Here is a 21,994-nt window from a genome sequence, read left to right on the forward strand (position 1 = left end):
ATCATAGAGCACCAACTAGCCCTGCCTGAGAGTGTTTGGAGGAACTTCCCAGAAGAGATGACATTTCTTAAGTGATTTTTTTTTCTCACAAAGACTCACAGCTTGTGAGCGTGAAACTTACCAAAATTACTCTTTCAAATTTGTATCAATTAAATATGCAGTTTGGTACTCTTCTAGTAAAAGTGATGGTGTTTTGTCAGTCTGCCCAAGTTTCTGGCCCCCTGTGACTCTCTAGGAACGCATGTGTAAGACCAGCACCCAGGTGGAAGGGAAGAGCACATGAGCCTCCATGGAAGACTGAATTGATTATTAATGGTACTGGGCTTTCATCTCCTGAATGAACTAGCTACACAGTCCTTGCTCTCGGGCACAGGGGGTAAGACATCATTGAACAGCGAGTTCCTAGACACCATCAATGGAACATACAGTCCGGTGTGGTGACTGGCACTAGGCAGTGATTCTCTGAACAGCATGCCATCATCTCTCATCATGGTCCCGTGACAGTTATTTAGATGTTGGAAGCTCGGCTTGCTGAAGACCAGTGTCAACCCAAAACAAATGGCCATGGTAGCCGCAAGTTCTACAGTTCTCCGTCAAATGGTCTAAATCAATCATTTGCACATTGTAGGCCAATATGTACCAGGTGCCTGGGTTCCAGGTAATTGCAGAGTCTTGATGTAAATTGGCCTGTAGCTCAGTCCTCCCTTATCTCCAACCCTGACTTGTTTTCACCTTGCCTTATGTATGCACTGTGCCCATTACAAATTCGTCCCATACTCATTGCGCCCCCAAATGATCCCCTCTCTAATCAATCAGTCTCTGAACAGAAACAACCTAGGAGACTTGTAATTGTTCCTAGAACTAGCAAAACGAAGCTACTCTTTGTCAAATGCATGCTATGTGCCAAACACTTACAGATCTTTCTATCTGCTATCAAATTTAATCCTTTTTTTAAAAGACTTTATTTATTTACTTTTAGAGAGAGGGGAAGGGAGGGAGAAAAAGAGGGAGAGAAACATTGATCAGTTGCTTCTCGTACACACCCAACACCAACTGGGACCAAACCCGCAACCCAGGTGTGCGCCCTTACTGGCTACCTTTCACTTTGTGGGACGATGCCCAACCATCGGAGCCCCACTGGTCAGGTGAGGGTTCTAATTTAATTCTTAGGAAAGCGTCTGAAATGTGTATTGTTCTTCTAATTTACTGATGAGAAAACTGATGCTCAGCAAGTCAGAGAAGGCCTTCAAAAGGATGTGGTGAAAGTGATTTCAGAATGTCTTTTAAATGTACAGTTTGAGAGCTTCCGAAGGCACTGTCTTTGCCCCAGTTCCCAGTAGCATTTTCACTGGCCTCTGAATGTGTCTGGTTGGTGTCCATGTGCAAGGAGCACCGTGTCTGGCAGTGGCTTTGCTCTTGGCCTCCACTTTTGGTAGCGCCTTTTTCTTTCCTAGTGAAATCCCTTCTTTTAGGAAAGCTACTTTCAAATGGAAGTGTTGGGATAGAGGTCCCTGCTGTTGCTGACAGGAACTTGGTGAAAACTTGATTTATGTTACAAATAAGTAAATAGAGAATAAATGAAGAGGCATTTACTCTTTCTAGGGAGAACACATTTCAGTTTCAGGAAATCCCAGTGACGTTCATTATGACTGAGGACTTTTAGTTTTATTTTAGAAGTGTGTTTCTGACTGTGTGCCTTACACAAAACAGAACATCAAGAGTGAAGAGGTTTGTTTGTTTTTCCCTTTTTTTTCATTACTAAACCTAGGTGTGCTCCCCCAGTTGTCTTTTGGGGAATAATCTGTGAAATGGTCAACATCAAGATTTTGCCTTATTCCTCTTTGCAGCTTCAGTTTCTGGCATGTGGTGGACCTTCAACATGAGTTTGTTCCATTGGACAGTGAGTGAATAATGGAATGACCAGTAGCCCCAGGATATTTAATTTAGCTGAAAAATGACAAATGAAACAGTTCTGATACATGATGGCTAGTTTTGATATAACTTATTGATTATGAAGATTTTTTAAATGGAGATTGTTGTTAAATTATCCAAGCAAGCAGAGCTATGACTAATGAGATAAAATTAAACAAAAGAAAAATGTGAATTGAATATCATGAAATATTTCCAGTAGATGAGGTCAGGATTTAATCAAGCAGAAGGGTCCCAGTGGAAGTGGTCAGGGGACATTTAACACCATGCGTGTCACTTAGAGCTGCAGTAAACTTTCACAATTTACAAGGGACAGACCCTGACTTTGGCAGAGTGATGAGTGAGGTCATATTTCTAGTTTCGCTGACTCTTACACAGGTTTACCTTCACAGCCTCCCGGCCCCTATGGAAAGAATTTATCTATGTGTTAAACTAAACTTTCTGATTATAGCTTGCTTGCTTTCTTTCTTTTTTCCAGAAAACATTCTTTTTAGAGCATCTCCTGGTGGCCTCAGGAATGTCTTCTTTAAGTGGCAATGTCCAAACAGTCTTGGGCCTAGTGGAGCCAAGCAAACTGGGCCGCACCCTGACCCACGAACATTTGACAATGACCTTTGATTGCTGTTACTATCCACCTCCTCCATCTCACGAAGCTACCTCTAAGGAACCTATTATGATGAAAAATCTGTTTTGGATTCAGAAAAACCCTTATTCCCATAAAGAGAACCTTCAGTTGAATCAGGAAACAGAAGCAATCAAAGAAGAATTGTTGTATTTTAAAGCTAAAGGTGGGGGGGCTTTGGTGGAGAACACGACCACTGGGATCGGCCGCGATGTGCAGACTTTGAAGAGGCTGGCGGAAGAGACTGACGTCCATATCATATCAGGAGCCGGGTTTTATGTGGATGCAACTCACTCTTCAGAGACCAGAGCCCTGTCCGTGGAGCAGGTAAAAAGCCCTAGGTTTTCTGACAATGTTTGTGTGTACGTCTGAATAGCCAGAATTCAGATGTTGGATTATGCCTATGTGTCATTTACATTCAGAAATGTCATTGGCTCACAGGTAGCTGGGAATTCTACAGAAATTTACTAGCTACCAAAGACTTCTTCCAATCAAGACCCAAATTGGGAACATTTCATTTTATAAAGAAAAAGCATCACTGGTCATTACAGAATCCAATGTGTTAATACCTAGATTCATACATACTGTATCCCTGCTCAGTAGTGGTGTCCCAGTCTGTTTGTAAACACCAGTTTTTCAAGATGAGCTTCAGTGATGCAGCCTGTTGTTGCATTTTATAATAACCAGATAACCAGCCATGACAATTCACCGCAGGTGAAATTTGGCAGGCAGAGGAGGGCACATTCAGAAATGTTTCCTTCTCCTTTTACCAAATAGGAGGGGGAGAAAGTCCATTCCCTTGTTGTTATCGTAAGATCTTAAGCAAAAATGAGCAGAAGGAAGTAAATCTTTCAGGGACAAAAAGAACAAATAAGCAGCAAGACTTTTGGGCCTGTGTATGTGCTCTCTTTCTAGACATACATGTATCTGTTTATTCATGTTTACACACATATGTATACATTCATTTGTATCTTCTATTGCCTGCTTGATAGGCCTAGCATGGCAGCTAGAGGTTTTGCAAAGAATCAGTTAATCTTTAAAATACTTTGTATTTCAGAACTTTATCTGCACTATTTTCCAATAAGGCTGTTCCCTTTTTATATATTTACATTGTTTCAGGACTATCATGAAGTCAACTACTATACAGTCTTCTGGCCACTCTTAGCAGTAACTATACATCTGGCCAAAAACTGTGATATTCACATTATGTGCTGTGAATTTTCTGTGCTGTATAGGATAAAGGAATGCATAAAAAAGGGAGAATTAAAGAATTACTTGGTACAGTTGATACAGATTTGAGGACAATCTTTTTGTGTCTAAATGCTCCTCAAATTATTTTTCTCATCTGAATATACTTTCATTAATTCATGTTTTTTTTCCTCTATAGCTTCCTAAAGCCATAAATTTCTTGTTAAATAGTCACAGTAAGGTATTACCGAATCTTTGATTTAGAAAAACTTGTCGAATTTCAGATTTAGCCAGCAAATGCCTTTTTCCTTGACCCATATTCAACAAATGATGAATACATTCTTAAAGAATGAATACTGAATGGACAAGTTCATTAACACACTGTGGTGACACCACGTTGAGAAATTCCACAGTCTATGACATATTTTCATTCCCACCCTTCCTTAGCTCACTGATGTCCTCATTAATGAAATTCTTCATGGAGCTGATGGAACCAGCATCAAGTGTGGCGTCATTGGGGAAATCGGTTGCTCCTGGCCTCTGACTGAGAGTGAGAGAAAGGTTCTTCAGGCAACAGCCCAAGCCCAGGCTCAGCTTGGCTGTCCTGTTATCATTCATCCTGGAAGGAATCCAAGTGCACCCTTTCAGATTATCCGAATATTGCAAGAAGCAGGTATAGACATCTCCAAAACGGTTATGTCGCACCTTGATAGGTAAGCAGTTATGTCCAAATGAGAGCAAACCACCAGACAATTATGGATGATTAGATGTGTAGGGGACGGCAAAAACATCTGTTTGCTGACTCTACAAACAGATGTTGTCTGGAGTTAATGTTATGAAAAGCCTAACAATGTTGCAAAGGCTACACACGAGCCTTTACCTAGATTGATTCGATTAAGGAATCAGCACAGTCACAGTGTGGCTAATAATACACTGCAGTTACTTCCAAATTGGGATTCCTGGATATGAGGATGTGTCTTTCCTTGGTTCTGGAAAACCTCAGTCCTTGTCTCTTCAAATACTGCTTCATCCATATTTTCCTGTATATTTGTATCATCAACACCCACTTGCTATATGTAGGATCTCATCAGCTGTCCTCCCTGTCTCGTAACATCTTTTTCATATTTCCACCCATTTTCATCTTTGAACTGTAATTTCTTCAATTCTATCTTCCTATTTAATACTTCTCTCTCCAGTGAAAGCAATCTGTTACTTAGACTATCAATTAGGTTTATAATACTAAGGACTATGATTTTCTTCATTTCTCTAAGTTCCCTTTCTTACTTTTCAAATCTGCTTTGTTAATTTTGAGATTTTTTCCTTTAATATATTTTCAACTTGTGTTAAAAATATTATCCATAGAATGTTTACCTTATAATTAATAAACCTAGTTTCTATTGTCTTTTTTTAACTCTAATTTTATAGGTTGTTGATTCTTCTGGCTCTTATTCATGTGAAGTTATTTTCTTGTATTTAAAACAATTTATTGTGATTTTTAGATTCCTTGGAAATTATTTTGAGTCCTGAGTTGAGGTTTTTCCCTTTGTTTATTTGTTTGTTTGTTTCCTATAGTAGTTAGGGGACACTACTAACTTGGTATTACCTTAATTTTTTTTTAAATGCATAAATTGTGGTAAAATACGCATAACAAAATCGACTCCCTTAGCCATTTTGAAGTATGAAGCGCGGTAGTGTTACGTACATTCACGCTATGGTGCAATCTCCAGAACTTGGCGTCTTGCAAAACTGAAACCCTACGCCCATTACACACAGCAGCTCCCTAGTCCCTCTGCCCCAGGCCCAGGGCAACCGCTATTGTCCCGTCTCTGTTTATGAATCCGACTGCTCTAGGTACCTAGAATGAGATGGTATTTGTCTCCTTTGTGGCTTTTAAAACTAAACTTTTGGCTTGAAGAGTTTAGAACCACACAGATGCTATGAATTCTGGCCCCTAAACTCAGAGAGTGCAGGCTTGTGGCTATGGATTCTCAGAGGACACTTTTTCTCAACCTGCCTCCCTTTCACCTGAAGACTAAGAAAGACATAACCTCAAAAGACTCCCTCTGTGGGCCAGTTTCTAACTAGTCCTTCCACGTGGGTGGTTCAGATGAGAGAAACACTTCCTGTATGTGCTGGCCGCGGAGGCTGTGTCTCCAATTATCTCCTGCCGCACTCCGGCCCTGGCTCTCTATTGCTGGGCCCTTTAACTCCCCAGACAGTGGTAGCTCTGGGCTCCCCTCACTTCTCATTTTGTCTGCTCTCTTGTTTCTGCCCCTGAGCAAGTCCTTTACTTTCTCACCAGATGAAACAAGCATTTAAATGTATCTTTTCCCCCTCTTTCATTGTTGAGTATGTACTTATACTATCATGGAAGGTTTTCCGTGAATGTTTAGTCTGCCGTGCTGCCTGAAACTGGTTCACAATGATTCTTAAGGAAGAGTCTTTCTAGCCTATCTGTTCATAGTTAGACAGGTAGGTGAGTTAGAAAATCATGGTTAGCGCCAAGAGAAAATAAGTTTCCCCTGGAAATTGTGAAACAACCTTAACTGCTAGCAGAGTAGAGCTTCCTTGCTTATAGAATCAAACAATATGTTTATTCCTTGCCCATAAAATGAATACCAAATCAATATAGTTGTATATCCTTTGCTCATAAAATCAAACAACACATATATGTATACCTATATGCATATATACATGTACATGCACTTTCTTTTAAACAATGCCCAGGAGAAATCGAGATGGAGAAATTGATCTGACATCAGACAAGCTCTGAGCATCTTAGAAAACCCTGAGAACATTTCTAGAACAGCCACTCATTCTGTGTCTATACTAGGGATTGTTAGGGTTCCAGTGCCTGGCAAAGAAATATAAAGAAGGATGAACATTTCAGAAGAGAGGCAACTGGCAAAAATGGCTTTAGAAAAAGTAGCACATTTGGAAAAAACAAATTAAATAACGTAACAGAAAAAATTAATCGGGGAGGCAGACACTGGCAACTTTAGCTTTTTGACGTGACTGTTCGCAGCAAGACAGTCGCCAGGCTGAAACTGGACTAGGTCAGCCTTTCACAGACGCGCCGAAGTCTGAGGGCTGCACACACAACCTGATCTTTACTGAAAGGGCAAGGGCTTCAGCTTTACAATGGTGACAAATCACAAAAGGGCATGTATTTCATGCAGCAAAACACACAGATGACACACAAAAAGAAAAGCATCCTGAAAACAAGGCCCCCAGAAAAAAAACCCATTTGTTCCTCCCACCGTGTTTTTTCAGGCACAAAAGAGAAGGTTCTGAAGCCACAGGCTGTTGTTACTGTGACGTAGAAGTCCAGGCGCGGGCTCTGCCCTGCAGCCCCTTCTGACACCGGGCTTTCTAGCAGGGCTGACGTGCGGCCTACACTACCTGTAAGATTGTTCATTTATCCCTGTACAGGTAGGGTTTCTGTCACTTGAGAATACGAAATAAAACATTCTGGGATGCCCACATCACACTGAAGCAATTAAATGTTTTTGAGAATACACAAATCTTCACGAACATTCATGCATAAGGCATTTTGCCTTACAATACATGCACAGACACCCCCCCCACCCCACACACACATACACACAAGAGCAACGACAACAAACTGCTCTTTGCCTGTCAGGAAGGAGCACTTGGGGCCTTGAGAGGGAAGAGTTAACTTCCCTTAGGACACCCCTGAACCACATTGTTGTCATGTGACCACATGTGACCTGCTTAAGGTCATTTACCTGGAGATAACAGCCTGACAAGATAAATCGGCTTCTGTGTCTGGGCCCTCCCCTCACCATCTGTTCTCCGTAAGAAATATGGGCCTGTGGCAGTGCCCGCGGACTGCTGCGGATTTAACCCTAGGGGACCTCAGAGGGGGCTGCCCTTGACAGGTATAGCCACCCAAAGTCAACATTTATTGGAAAATATCACCAGCATTTCTGTTCCTGTTTGGGCTTTTAATCCACAAAGGCTTTATGCCTTTTAATCCTTTATTATAATTTTCCTACCTGTTAAAATCCTATCCACATTTCCAGGTGGCATATGATCACAGCACTACCTCTGCCCTGGTCTAATATGGGCTCTCTGTGATCTAAGAAGACACCCCAGAGATGGTCTCTTTGTGATTCATCTCCAAGGAAGTTTTATCCTTAATATTCTATCAGGTGGATATAGGTATTGTACCACAACACAATTCTTTTGTTACCGAGCAAAGTTGGGTAAAAAAAACAACAGGGCTGGAAGGTATTTGGTTACTAACTACTCACTGATTACACATTGAGCCCCGGAGAAGGCACCAGGCAGGTGGTATGCCTCAATCTTTTTTCTCCTTGGTTATCTATTTAACAAACTAGAGGGCTTCATGGAAGTCTAGGGCCTAGCATTTGAGGAGGGACACAATGATAATGAACATCAAGAATATACCACATCTTCTGACTTTGAAAATGGCTCCCTGTGGAATTTGATCCAAGGGTTTCCGACAAAGGAGAAAGGGAGACACAGATGATGGGCTAACTACACATTTTATTCTCTTTACACTTGATTATCCATGCCAGATCCACCCAGCTCTTTAAAGGATACACTTTTGATGTGTTTTTCACACTCTCAATTAGATGAAGTGAGTGGGATCTTCCTTCCTCCCTTCCTTCCTTCCTTCCTTCCTTCCTTCCTACCTTCCTTCCTTCCTTCCACAAATATTTATTGAATGCCTAATCACCATAAACCAGACTATGGGAGTTAGCAGGGAGAAAGACCTGTTCTATGCCTTCAAAATGATTATTTAATTATAATTATGGTGACCCTTAACCTTAAGTTTTTCTTTGAAAAGTCACAAAAAATGATTATCTGGTATCCTTGGAACTGCATGCCTTTAATTCCTATGAGTACTAGTGAAATAATATGAAATAATTAAAAAACAATTCCAGGCAAATATTTGACAAACTTAAATTGAGCAAAACATCTTTATATATCTAAATAGTATGGTAGCACTAAAAAAAAAGGTGGAATATTATGCGTGTGAGATGGTTTAAACGTTTAGAATCCTGTGCGTGTGGTGCCGCATTTCTCAGCAGTTTATCGCTGGGACTGTGTGTGTGCATGGGCTATGTGCACAGGGTCTCATACGCAGTGAAAGAAGGGATGTGCATTGTACAGTACATACGCTGTGCACGTGAAGTACGGTGAAAACAACTTCTCTGGTCATATCGGCTCAGGTCCAATCACAGAACGAGAAATTAAAGAAATGAACTCAGGCAACAAAGCAAGGAGGGACCGGAAAAGCAAGCAAATTTTTTTCAAAGAAAATATTTACTAATAACACTTCCCTTTTCCCATATACTAACGTCCACTGGTATTTCTTTTATCACTACGGCAGATGATGGGAAAATATTAAAAATAGATTCTTTTAAACATGTAATCATGGCTACTTGTATACGTAGTTGGGTCTGAGCACGGCTACATTCACAGGAAAGTCTACGCTGGTTCCCAGGGCACTCACTGACACAGAAACGCAAACCCTGAATGCGCGGCAGGTTGAAAGCCTGTCATGACGTGGGCAGCAGCTATGCTTTCATTAATACAATGGTCAGTCTGCGCCGGCAGGGGACAGTGGGAAACGGGGGCGCTGGGGTCATGATGCCTAATTCTAGTTCTTACTTGCTGCGTGCCCTTAAGCAGGTCACTTCATCCTCCCAGTCTTTTGCTTATCTGTCCACGCAGGTTAAGAAAAATTATTTTTAACCTTTTAAGTGTTATGCATATTCCCCCCCCCACCCCCGATTATTAATCTTGAGCTTCCTTTCAAGACAGGACCTAGTTAAAGAGAAAATCCAGACAAATGTTTGACAAACTTAAGTGCAGCAAAGCTCTGCAATGTCTACGAAAGTGCCACATAAAAGGCAACGCAGTTATGCTTGCCGTTGACATTTGTTGACTCTCCCAAACTGTACTCTCTAACAGAGGCAGTTGGGCAGGCCAGCCCCGTGCCAGCGCCGGCAAGGCTCTAGCCGCGTGCTCTCTCCAGCACATTTTACCCACCGTGCCCTTCCCAGGCAATTTTTTTCTTCTGAGGCAATTTTTCATGACTCTGACACCATTCCCACGAAATGTGACATTTTAACAAATAGGATTGCCATGTCTATGAGATTTATCTTCACTCTCCTCAATACCATCATTCCCTGAACTGTGCGTCGCCTTACATGAAAAACGCAGCCTCTTTTGTGCTGTGTGGCAGTTAGAAAGTTCATATGGTAAAAAGGTCTTCCTGGGGTGTATAAACCCCAAAACGCATTTCAATATCAAGTTTTAATTACATTTCACAATTCAGGGCCAACTTCTAATTCAGAGCCGACTTTTAGTCTAATTCAAACAAAGGCTTTTCTCTCTCTTGCATCCATGTGTTCCTTTAGCATAAGCCTGCACTGAAGTCATGATATTGAGTGTGACATCATTCCTTCCTATGAGGTCATTAAACATCTCTTTATGGTATGGACCCGAGAAGTCAGAGAATTGAATAATGGTGAGGGGAAGAGGGAGAAGTATACTTGTTCAAATAGAGATAAAGGGAAATAAATGCATGGCAATCTGAATTAGTTTTCTATTGTTTTTCATCCCCAGTTATTCTCTAATATTGAAAAGACTGCTCTATAACAGTAATGCCTTGGCACAAAAAGATAAATGAATCTTTAAAGTACCTACAGAAATGGGGATAAATTAGTGTATAATGTGAATGTTCTACTTTAACTAAGCATTTTGAGTATGTATGAAACCAAAGTTTCACACACAAATATTTCATTGAAATAGCAAATTGTACTTTTAACCATAGTCAATGTTTAGGTCATCATTAAACATGTATATCATTCTATATAGTAGTTTTTATTTTGACATTAAAATACGTTAATTAAAATTTATCAATTAAGAATTTTTCAGATCTTATAATAAAGATGGAACTGCCATTTGCAATATAAGAATATACATGAGGAGTGTTTTAGAATTATATTAACATTTAATTTATTAGATTATAATAAGTTATGTATTAATTTCTTTTAGACATTGCACTATAAATATTTTAAAATTCATTTTAGATTATTACATGAATAGTATCAGGTGAGTTTAGTAATGGCTTTGAGTAGTTGTTGAAAAACTCTTAAAATAACAAAGAATCCCTTATAACATTATGTGTACAAATATCCATTGGTTTTAAATTGAGGATTTCAGCCCCGGCTGGGTGGCTCATTTGGTTGGAGTGTTGTCTAGTACAGCAAAATGCTGCAGGTTCGATCCCCAGTTGTGGCACATATGGTATTGTTTCTCTCTCACATCAATGTTTCTCTCTCTCTCTAAAAAACAATGAATATATCCCTGGGTGAGGTTTAAAAAAAACATTGAAGAAATCAGTGGGGAGAAGAGGTAAATAATTTTTATATTAATAAGTCATTATAATTCAATATTGTGTTTAATAAATCAGTTCTATATAAGCATTCATTTATTATTGTATTTGAATGCCATTAAAAAATGATTTGGTCAAGTTCATACGTTTTAGTGGTACATGTGTTCTGTGCTTCTACCTGTGTCAGCCCCTGAGCTAGTTTGGTCTCCGCAGAGCTCCCCTCCTGGGACTCGCCCCCTGGGCTCAGGAACTCACAGATCGGTATGGCTGCTGAATGACAAAATGACAACACAGTCGCAAGGCAGTAAGGGAGAGTGCACTAGACTAGGAGCAGGAACACAGGCTTCAGTTTCTTTGTTTACACAGTAACGTTAATATGTGGCATAACTATTTCACCAGTTCACTATGAGTTTCAGAACGTGGTCCTCCCATATTCTTGGTACCATTTAAGGATGCCAGTATCTAATCTACTGCCCAAGACCTGCCCTTGGTTCTCTGTCTCCAGCGCTGTCACAATGGGGACAGTGGCTCATCGCTTACTCTTCCTCTGGCCTGCCCTGTTCTGGTTAATGACACCATTATTCACCCAGATGTCAGCTCAGACTCCTCCCTCCCCTGCACCTCCATGTGCTGAGACCTGTCTATCTCACTAAGATCTGAAAATATAGCCCCCTGTCCATCCTCTGTTGTTAACTTAATTCAGGCCCTTGTTTGTCACCTGAACAGGAACCACTCCAAAGAGAAGCCACATCCTTAGCCTTGCTCCCTGACCTAGCCTGCCACCGTTCTGCCGTGTTCAAATGCAAATCTGATTACTGTCCTCCACCCAGACTTAAAACTCTTTAATGGTTCTCCTTCACCTTCAGAGCAATATCCAAAAGTCTTGGTCATTGGTCCCCACCCATCTCTCCACCTCCTCTCCCATTATGTCTAGTGCAGATACGGAATTTGGGCTACAGCCGCACTGACCATGACCTTGAGTGTGCTGCACCGACTGTTCTTACATGCTTCTCACACAAACTAGTTAGTCCCTTGGCTGTGAATACGCCATTCTCCTTATCCACTCAGCAATCTTACTTCAAAATGAAGCTCATCAGAGATTTCCTTCTCTACAAAGCTTTCCCTGAACAAACCAAGCAGTGTTTGCTATGTCCTCCCACTTCCTAGAAGGACTTTTATTCTTAAATTCAGTATGGTCTGTAAAGCAATTATTTGGTTCTGTGTCTCTTCCTCATAGACACTGAACTTCTTAAAGGATGGGACTGTGTGTTGTCTTTGTTTCACCAGCTCATATCTCACAGCAAGTAGATGACCAACAATTTCTTATTGGGTGGACGAATGGATGGATGCTTTTTCTCTACATACTTTAGCTCTGATAATTACATCCTTATCTTCAGGAACAACAAGCTTCCCTCCTGCCCAAATAGTTTTCTTCTGTATCGTCCATCCCTCACCCAACACCTGAATCCCACCAACTTTTATGTGAATAGCCCTCTTCAAGATGCAACTCAAGTGAGTCACTCCTTTAGTTATTCTCTCATAATACTTTGTATTTATTTGTTCTACAAAAACCTTTCAACACACTTAATTGTAATTATTAGTTTAAATATCTCTCTCTTTCCTTAGACTTCCAGTTCCTTAAGACAGTAGCTTAAATTTCTTATTCATACCTGTATTCCCAGTACCGAGGCTAGCACGAGGCAGGTGATAGCACAAGCCAGCAGATGTTTGGTCATGAATTCAGGAAGCTGTGCGTGAATGTACGAGAGCTCTTTGAAACCATAAAGCCCCAGACAAATGTTAGGCATTAGTGTCATCTTGATCACACCCATGAGTCACATCCTTTCTTCTGCCCCTTAGTTCTTCCCACCTAGATGGCCCGCAGACCCTGGTCCAAATTATCACTTCGCACAGACTCCTTGCTCCCACTCGGAGTACATGTTGACATTAAACTAAACCCCTCTGCACTTGGATAAGATCTAGAATACAGACCTCATGAAAAAGAGAATCGACTGTCCTTCATTTTAGTACCAACTATAAACCACTAATAAATGGTGACCAGAGTCTGAAAACAAAGATAGTCAAATCACTTTAGTTACCATTTTCGTAGCTAACAGCAATGTGATTGTTGTAAATTTATGCCTGGTTCCTTATATAGACAGAATGTGAAGAGCAAAAGTGTAAAACATGCAACAGAAGAAATAATATAATATGAATGACAAGAACAAACATTTGATGGAAAAATCTCATCTGCCTCCTGGGAAATCCCATGATATTGAATGCAATGCAGTCACTACGTGCACCTTGAAGAAGGCAGAAAGGCAGCAGTTCCGCATCTCACAAACCACCTCACTGACTGTTTAGGGCAAGAGGTGGAAAGTACTTACCTTAAAGGCTGGGGAAGACTGGAATAAGAAACAACATAATTATTCACAGGTAGAGAATATGGAATGAGCAGGACTGGCCGAGGTTGACACCTACACTTACATGAGAAGAGCTTTGAGATCACTGATGCCTGGGAGGGGCAGGACCTCTGTTTAATCCTTATCTAAAAGATGTCCAGCAGAATGCATTTTCCCATGACACCATTCGGACATCTGGGGTCAATCCTTTCTCCAAGTGAAAAAAAAGATACTTGCATAAATGCAACTTCAGGAGCACCTTGACAGTCCCTGAAAGTCATCCAACTGAGTGTCAATTTAATGTGGGTAAGTCACCTTGTTAGAAATTCCTGGTGTGGGATGCTCTGAGTCATCTTTGTGATGGGGTGGGATTCTCCACAGGTGAGTGCTGGTGAGAAGGAAGGACCTGCCATGGATGGGCGGATGTGCTCATCACAGAAGGGGCAGTGTGGCCTAGGACCATGGCTTTGGAAGGCAATCTGGATTTATTCACCCTCCTGAGTTACTTAACTTTTCTGAGACTTAGTTTCCTCATCTATAAAATGGGACCATCATGCCTTCCTCGTATAGTGTTTATAAAGATTAAATGAGACTGGGCTGTTTTGAGTACCTGATGATGATTAAGTGTTTATTAATCTTGTTTTACCTACTTCTCCCCTTCTATCCCTCATTATCATATAATTCTAAATTCTGGGGTTTTTCAGGACTTTTCCTATGAAAAATATGCATGATCACTGACACTATCCACCCCCCACCCCAACACTGTGGGTTTTGAACCTCAGTAAGGAGAATTTAAATGAATTATTTTCTTAATTTCTACACACTAATGTTCAGTTATCCAGAGGGTGTCTTATCATTAAATGTCAGTAAAAATTATTTATATATTTACATATATGGGCTTGTATGTATTGGATTTTTAATGACAGGAAATTTGTCTGCCTCCTTTTTTAACTGCATTTTCCTAATGTCCAAAACATCAGCATAATTGCTTCTCTTCTGAGGAAATCTCCCCTACACATGGCTGTAAAATTTTAAGTGTTTTACCATGGGGCCATTTCCTTCAAAGTCCCACTCTTTTCTATATGCTGCCCTATAGGATAATAATCCCCAGGGGTTATTCTTGCAGCTTACATGTTTATATGAATCTAATTGAACATGTTAGTCTTTTTCTAGAAAGGTATCTCTACCTATGGTGATATTCTTCAGGCAATGCTGATAATATAAGTAGCATTTACATAAATTGACATCTGGAGATCGGGATACTTCCGTTCCCCGTTCTTCTCTTGGATGAGGCTGTTGTAAGACCACATCCAGAGAGATCATGCAGGGCCTCACGGCCACTGAAAGGCCCTGGCTTTTTCTCTGAGGGCAATGGCAAGCCACCGGTGGCTTCTGAGTGGAGGAGAGACCTGAGCTGACTTAGGTGTGAAGATAGACTTTGGTTGCTGTATTTGAATAGACTGTGGTAGAACAAGGTAGAACTGAAGAGAGCAGGTGAGAATCTATTGCAGAGATCCTGCAAGAGATGATGGGATTGGAATAGGAGGGTCGCAGGGAGGTGGTGACCTGTCTGGATTCTGGTCATATTTTGAAAGTTGAGCCAAAAGTCTACCCTAATGGGCTGGATGTGGACAAGGCAGTCAAGGATAATCACAAGGTTTTGGCCTGAGCAACTGGGTGGATAGAGTTGCCATCAACTGAGATAGGGAAGGGTGTTAGAGCAGCTAGTTCAGGATGGCAGACCAGGGGTTTAGTTCGAGACATGTTAAACTTGAGATGTCTATTAGACATCCGAATGGGTATGACAAGCAGACAATCAGACACAAAGGTCTGGACTTCAGGAGAAAGATGGGCCCTTAATATGTGGCCTTTAATACTCACAAGAGGCTTAGAGCAATATCAGGCTCCTCGAATGAAAGTCAGCAGTGGTCATGATTAGTATACTTCCTACTCCTTGGACCTTGTCATTCAAAGCATCTGAAGTAACTGCAGTGGTCAAGTCCTGTCTGTCATATGCAGTTACTCTCTGAACTAGGAATTAAGTACCTCCAAAAAGTAATCCTTTCTTACTTTGGAAGGTTTATTGATAATAGTAAATAATCCCCCCTTGATGATGGATTCTCCATTTTCAAGTACAGTTTGAGGGCACTGTGGGGAGGATTTAAATTTCAAAGTAAAAATTAAAACACACGATGTGCACAGTCAATGCGATTTTGGAAAATGTTCTTTGAGTACAGAATGCTCAGCCATAGGAGAATTCATAGAGCAAGTGCGATAGTTAAGAGAGTAGATTCTAGCCTTGAAGTGAATTTATACTTTAGCATATCACCTTGAATATTTAATATCTCAAGTCCCAGTCTTCTCATCTGTAAAATTGAGACCTGATAGGATTGTGGAGGATATTGAATGAGATAATAAATATAAAGCACTTTGCACAATGCTAGACACAGTAAGTTCTTCTAACTCTTAGCTATGATGATGATGATAATCAACTTTATTTTAGTTTTCAATTGCATCTAAGACTAAAGACTTTTCTATGGCTTGTTATTTACTATGGACTTTTCAATGAATATATTTCTCGATATACCACTTAAACTTTAGAAAACTTACTCTCAAGGCATTATGCCAATAGAAGGAAAAAGCTATTAGGAGTAGAAATCAGAGTCTGACCCAACCTGTTATTGGTACTTCCATCCTCCTTCCTGACTCCAAACGACCTCTCCCCCAATCCCTCCCCACCCCAGTAACTTGTCCATGTTGGTAATTAAACTGAGTGAATTGACTAAAAAGGAAAAATACTAAACTTATCTCTTCCCCTTATGGTATTTTAATTGTGTACACTTTGTTTTTAGACATGGTTCTTCTGGGCAGGGGGGGAACAGAATATGTTTACTCCACCAAAACACATACTCTTTTAGCCCAGTAATTTTGGAAGCAAAAGATGGTCTCCATGGTAAGAGGGAAAAGGAGTGGTATTAATAGAAAATAGCACAGAACTAATGCACATTTTAAAGTATGAAAGGAAGATATTTTAGCCTCCCTGTCTAAAACAACACTGTGAACTCTAAGTTACTCTAAACTGGTGAGTAAGACAAAGAGGAGGCGGCTCCAATGTGATTGCTTAGAGTGAAAGTCAATAGTGAGCTCCCAGAAAGCATCTCAGCATCTCTGCGCAGCAGAAACCTCCTGCTCTCGTGACACACTGAGGCTTGATTGGTCCTCCTATAGTTTGCAAGGAAGAAAGGCTTCGAAAATACTTCTGACCTCTTAGAAGGAGATTTATAGACATATAATAGTGCTTTAATCCTTGCATACTGGAGTCGCTAAAGTAATAGTATGTATTAGAGTAGATCAAAGCCTACTGACACAATGATGGTCTGACATTCCAACTCTTCTCCAGGCCAGTCTTGGATCCCAAGCAATCATCCTTTTTCTAGGTCTGTAATTATCTTTACACAATGTCTAATGGGGTGTATTTTCCCTCTCATTTTTTTCCATATTCATTGTCTTTTGGTAGAAGGTATTTTCTTTCTTTCTTTCTTTCTTTCTTTCTTTCTTTCTTTCTTTCTTTCTTTCTTTCTTTCTCTCTTTCTTTCTCTCTTTCTTTCTTCTCTTTCTCTCTTTCTCTCTCATTTCTCTATGTGTTTGAATTTCTATCATGGTATTTTTGGGTCTAACTTAATGCATCCCTTTTTACTTGTTATAATGTGAATTTCTTGAGATCATCTATTCTTGCTCCAGACTCCACTCCTCTGCACTGTTTACTGTACATTTTTCTCCCTTCCCACTCATTTGCATAGTCTTGCAACATAAAGCAGTAATATCTTACTAAGATATGTATTGAATGAGAAGATATTCACAAAAATCTGCATAAAATTATAAATTGTATTTAAAAATAAGCACACCACAACATAAATATATATAGTATTGCCCCTTTTTAAAAAGTTGCAGTGATATTCACATAGATTTTTTTTAACCTGTACCTGAGGATATGTTTTCATTGATTTTAGAGAGAGAGGAAGGTGGGGGAGAGAGAGAGAAACAGCGATGTGAGAGGGAAACACTGATCAGTGGCCTCCTTTATGTGCCTGACCAGGGATGAAACCCACGACTCCTTGGTGTACAGAACAATGCTCCAACCAGCTGAGACACCCAGCCAGGGCCACATAAGCTTTGAAATTAATTTTAGAACCATGTCATGATCTTCATAAGAAACTGACCCCATTATTTTACCTTAGTTTCAAGGTTTACCAAGGTTTGATTTACTCACCGGGCTCACGGCACCTGATGCCAGATTTCCTTTCATGGTTTCCACAGTCCACAGTTCTCCCACTAGGGATTTTCAAACACACACGGATCTTATTCTGAAGACAATTCTGTAGGAGAATTACAACACTGTTTTTGAGTATTGGCAATGGAATTAAAATGTGCATCGTTTCCAAGTACTTTAAAAGGGGAAAGTCCCTTTTAGAAGGGTGAATTCTCTTCGTTCTGGTAACAATGTGAACTTACTATTTTACAGTCACATCATAAGAGCCGATTCAAAAGCTCTGCTACTTTACTTAACCTATGTTCCAATACATAATATGCGTAAAACTTTTACTCTACGTAGAAAATAGGCTCTTGATAACAACAATATGTCTGTCTTATTTTCTCTAGGACTATACTTGATAAGAAGGAACTACTGGAGTTTGCTCAACTTGGCTGTTACTTGGAATATGATCTCTTTGGTACTGAACTCCTTCATTACCAATTCAACCCAGATATTGACATGCCCGATGATAATAAAAGAATTAGAAGGTAAATATGATTAAATCTCTTAGAGTGCTCCCTTTTACCAGCCCTTTTGATTTTCATATCTGGGTAGGTATTAGCAAAGATTCAGAAAACAGGAAGCCGGAGGAACCAGAGAATTGCAGAGAAAAATATATCAATGCTGTTTCAGGGAGAAAATCTCTATATATTATTGCAAGAAGAGAATGAGTCACCCTAAGTAGGCAGAAGCTTAGCAGAGCCTTAGAAGTTCAGTACAGATGGGCAGCTGACAAGAAAGAAACATAAATAACACTCCGCCCATCATGACAGTAAGAGAACAAACCATGTTTTCCTCTTTTTATCTCCCATGAAGGGAGATGTTTCTTCCTCAGGTTGAACATGCTCAAGTAATAACATATACAATGTATCTTTGAAATGCTTTATTAAAAGTATTCACTAAAGTGTTGACTGGAACTTAAATTCTGTAAGTATAATGTCTAAAGACCAAACATCACACAAACTCTAACTTTTCACAATTGTCTAATATGCGATGAAAGCAAGTAACTGTGAAAGTCATTCTGTGCCGCCAAGTGGGAAATTTTGGAGTCGAGGATGAACGGCTACCTGGTTTATCTTGGTTACATGGTGATATGGATGATGAATGCAGCACGTAGGGAACCTGGAAGAAGAAATAGATTTGAGATTGAAAAGGAGGGCTTTGGCTCGGGAATATCTAAGCGTTGCTATCCAGTGGGGCCCTTGGGTGAGAGTGTGAAGCTCAGGCTAGAAGTTTGAACTGAAACATAAATATAGACACTATCGGTTTGTATGTGATAGTTGGGAACGGATAAGACCACTCAGAGAAGAGAATGGGGACAGAGCCCTGGGCAACACACACGATTAAGGGACAGACTCAGGAACAGGCACTCAGGACAGGTTGAGAAGTTTTCAAAGTGATAAGAATATCAGGAAAACACGTTATTTTGGAAGCTGGTGGGGAAGGACACTGAAGGCAGAAGGGCTTGCACACGTGTAGTAGGTGGCAGCTATCAATTGAAATAAAGACTGAAAAGTATCCGTTGGATTTTAGTCAGAAGGTTCTCATTTCACATTTAGTAAGTGCAGTCTTGGTAGCAAAGGCTTGAAGAATGAGAAGGAGGTGAGTAAGAGAGCAGATGTGGAGGTTATTCTTTCAAGAAGTTCAGTAGTAAATGGAAGCAGAGCTGTGGGGCTAAAGCTAGAAGACAAGGCAGGATCAAGGGAAGGTTTATTTTGTTTTACATTTTTAATTTACTGGCCTGGGAGCATCATTCAGGACTGGCAAACAGGTGTCTCTAGGGCCCTACTAGCTTGTGCCATAGTCAGAGGTGAATATTGTCTGGAATTTAACATGGGGTGGTACGCTAGGTCTTTACCATCTTTCATAATCTCAAAACCATGATTTCTTGATGAATATTGTCAACTCATATTTTACAATTCATGTTGGAAATAGGAAGTTAGCTCCTGGGACCTGCCTCCCTTGTGGCAGTGAGGTGCATCTTTTGCACCCCTTTGCCTCCCATGAGTTTCCTAGACCTTCTGGAATAAGAGACAGGGATCTGCAGAGAGAATCTATGAAGGAGACGGGGGGAAGAATGATGGCCAGCTCTCCCAGTATGCCTTCTTAGCTCCTGAATTTCAGCTATTAAATGAAGAACAAGAACTTAATTTGGTCAGCTTTTATTGCGCTAATGTAAACATTCTAGATGGATGAACACACACAGACACTCATCTCTATGTATATGTGTACGTATGTATACTTAATGTTCCTTAAATTAAAACCACGTACTGGGTCACTGACTCAAGCACAGCCCACATCATTCCTGAATGAAATTTGTATGTGTGCTCCAGTACCCTTGCCCCCAACTCCTGGGCTCTTGATTTTCACCATTCATTTGCAGGCCTCTTCTGAGCCTTAGCAGTCACAAAGCTCCGAAATGCAAGACGGAGAAGCACGCTTCTGCCTACCTCTGGCTTTCAGCACCAGAAATTCTGCGTCTAACACCTGTTTCCAATCTTGTGCTCCATTTCTCAAATCTTATTATATCTCTGCCTTTTCACACTTTGTAGTCTCTCTCTAATATTTGTTTGCAAAACACTAACTCATTTGTATTTCTATAATTACTGTGATTTTTGTCTTCTCATCTGTAGTTGTTCATTCCTTCTGGCAGCATCTCTAGAACTACTGTTCTTCCATGCAATGCACAGCGTGAGAGGTGATCTCATTTTAGCAGTGACCGGGCAGTTTTCTTGATGGGATGTAATTATGTTTCTAGTGCCATAACATTATCTTTCTCATGAGATAAACAGTCTCCAGAATCTTGACTTAATGAGTTCTAAGGGTTCCCATTTTCAAATGTGTATCTTATCCATTATGTTCTTACCTTACTACTTCTCAATTCAGTAAGGCTGCGTTTCAAGGTATCACACAAGGCCTCTTACAGGAATTTGTTTATCCGTACAATATGCCTCTGTAATAATGATACCACTTTTTTCTTTCTCAAAGAAAAGGAACAAAAATGTGGGGAAATGCTCAGAAAATATAAGGGGGGAAGTATACCCTAAAAAAATTTCTTGTGATACGATACTCCTTTTCAGTTGTGGATCAAGGTTCGTCACACTAAGTTTCAGTATTGTGTATTATTTCTGTCAAATTTTTCTTTTTTCTAAATAATCAATACTCTCTTAGATAATTCCTTGAGAGCTTTTTCCATAAGTACCTTGAGAACTTTTGAACATTGCACAGATTTTAAAGAGGCAAAGAATGCTTTAAAATGTACATGGTGGCACCACGAGCGTTCCATGTACTTGTAGGACATCCATGATGGGGACGCATAACCTGAAGGCAGGGTCCCAAACAACGTGTCCAAGTGGGCTCCCTTTGATCTGCAAACAAAAGATCTAATCTTCAATTGTAATTTATTTATTGATTGATTTTATTTTTATTTTTATTCATTTTTAGAGAGAGTAAGGAAGAGTGAGAGATTTGTTGTTCCACTTATTTATGCATTCATCGGTTGATTCTTACATGTGCCCTGACTCGGGATTGAACCCGCAACCTTGGCATATTGGGGTGATACTCTAACCAACTGAACTACTTGGCCAGGGTTAATTTATTTTAAAATGTATATTCTCAGAGGGCAGGGCTTTGTACTTGAGTTTTCCACGTAGTGCCCCACGTTTTGCTTACTATAGTTATTAGTTAATATGACTCGTGCACCAAAACAGTGATTTTTGACCTTTTTCATCTCATGGCACACATAAAATAATTACTAAAATTCTGTGGCACACCAAAAAATGTATTGTATTCTTTGCTGATCTGACAAAAAAAATAGATATAATTTTGATTCATTCACACCAGACAGCTATTGTTGTGTTGGCTGTTGTCATTTTTTTATTTGACAGTCTAAGGCAGGGGTCCCCGACCCCTGGGCCACAGACCTGTATCGGTCAGTGAGGACAGATGAGCGAGTGAAGCTTCATCCTGCTCCCTATTGCTCACATTATCTGCTGAGCTCCATTTCCAAAAAACCGGTCCCTGGTGCTAAAAATGTTGGGGACCACTGATCTAAGGGAAAAGAGGTCAGGTTTTAAAAATTCTTGCATCAGTGTGCTGCAGCACAATGGTTGAAAATCGCTGCACTAGAATGCCAAGAAATGTTA

At 40.3% G+C, this 21,994-nt stretch overlaps 1 protein-coding gene across 2 annotated transcripts in view; it reads left to right on the forward strand.

Moving 5' to 3' along the window:
* PTER (phosphotriesterase related) overlaps nucleotides 1-21,994 on the forward strand; it is a 58,594-nt gene that overhangs the window by 34,540 nt on the left and 2,060 nt on the right. For both annotated transcript variants that reach the window (XM_045183648.3, XM_045183640.3), the window contains 3 exons: nucleotides 2,408-2,878; nucleotides 4,187-4,452; nucleotides 18,197-18,337. In XM_045183648.3, coding sequence (XP_045039583.2) covers nucleotides 2,447-2,878; nucleotides 4,187-4,452; nucleotides 18,197-18,337 — 839 coding nt within the window. In that variant the 5' untranslated portion in view covers nucleotides 2,408-2,446. The remainder of the gene's footprint in view (nucleotides 1-2,407; nucleotides 2,879-4,186; nucleotides 4,453-18,196; nucleotides 18,338-21,994) is intronic.

This window comes from Desmodus rotundus, chromosome 4 (genome assembly GCF_022682495.2).
Source record: "Desmodus rotundus isolate HL8 chromosome 4, HLdesRot8A.1, whole genome shotgun sequence".
In the NCBI taxonomy this organism is placed as follows: Eukaryota; Metazoa; Chordata; class Mammalia; order Chiroptera; family Phyllostomidae; genus Desmodus; species Desmodus rotundus.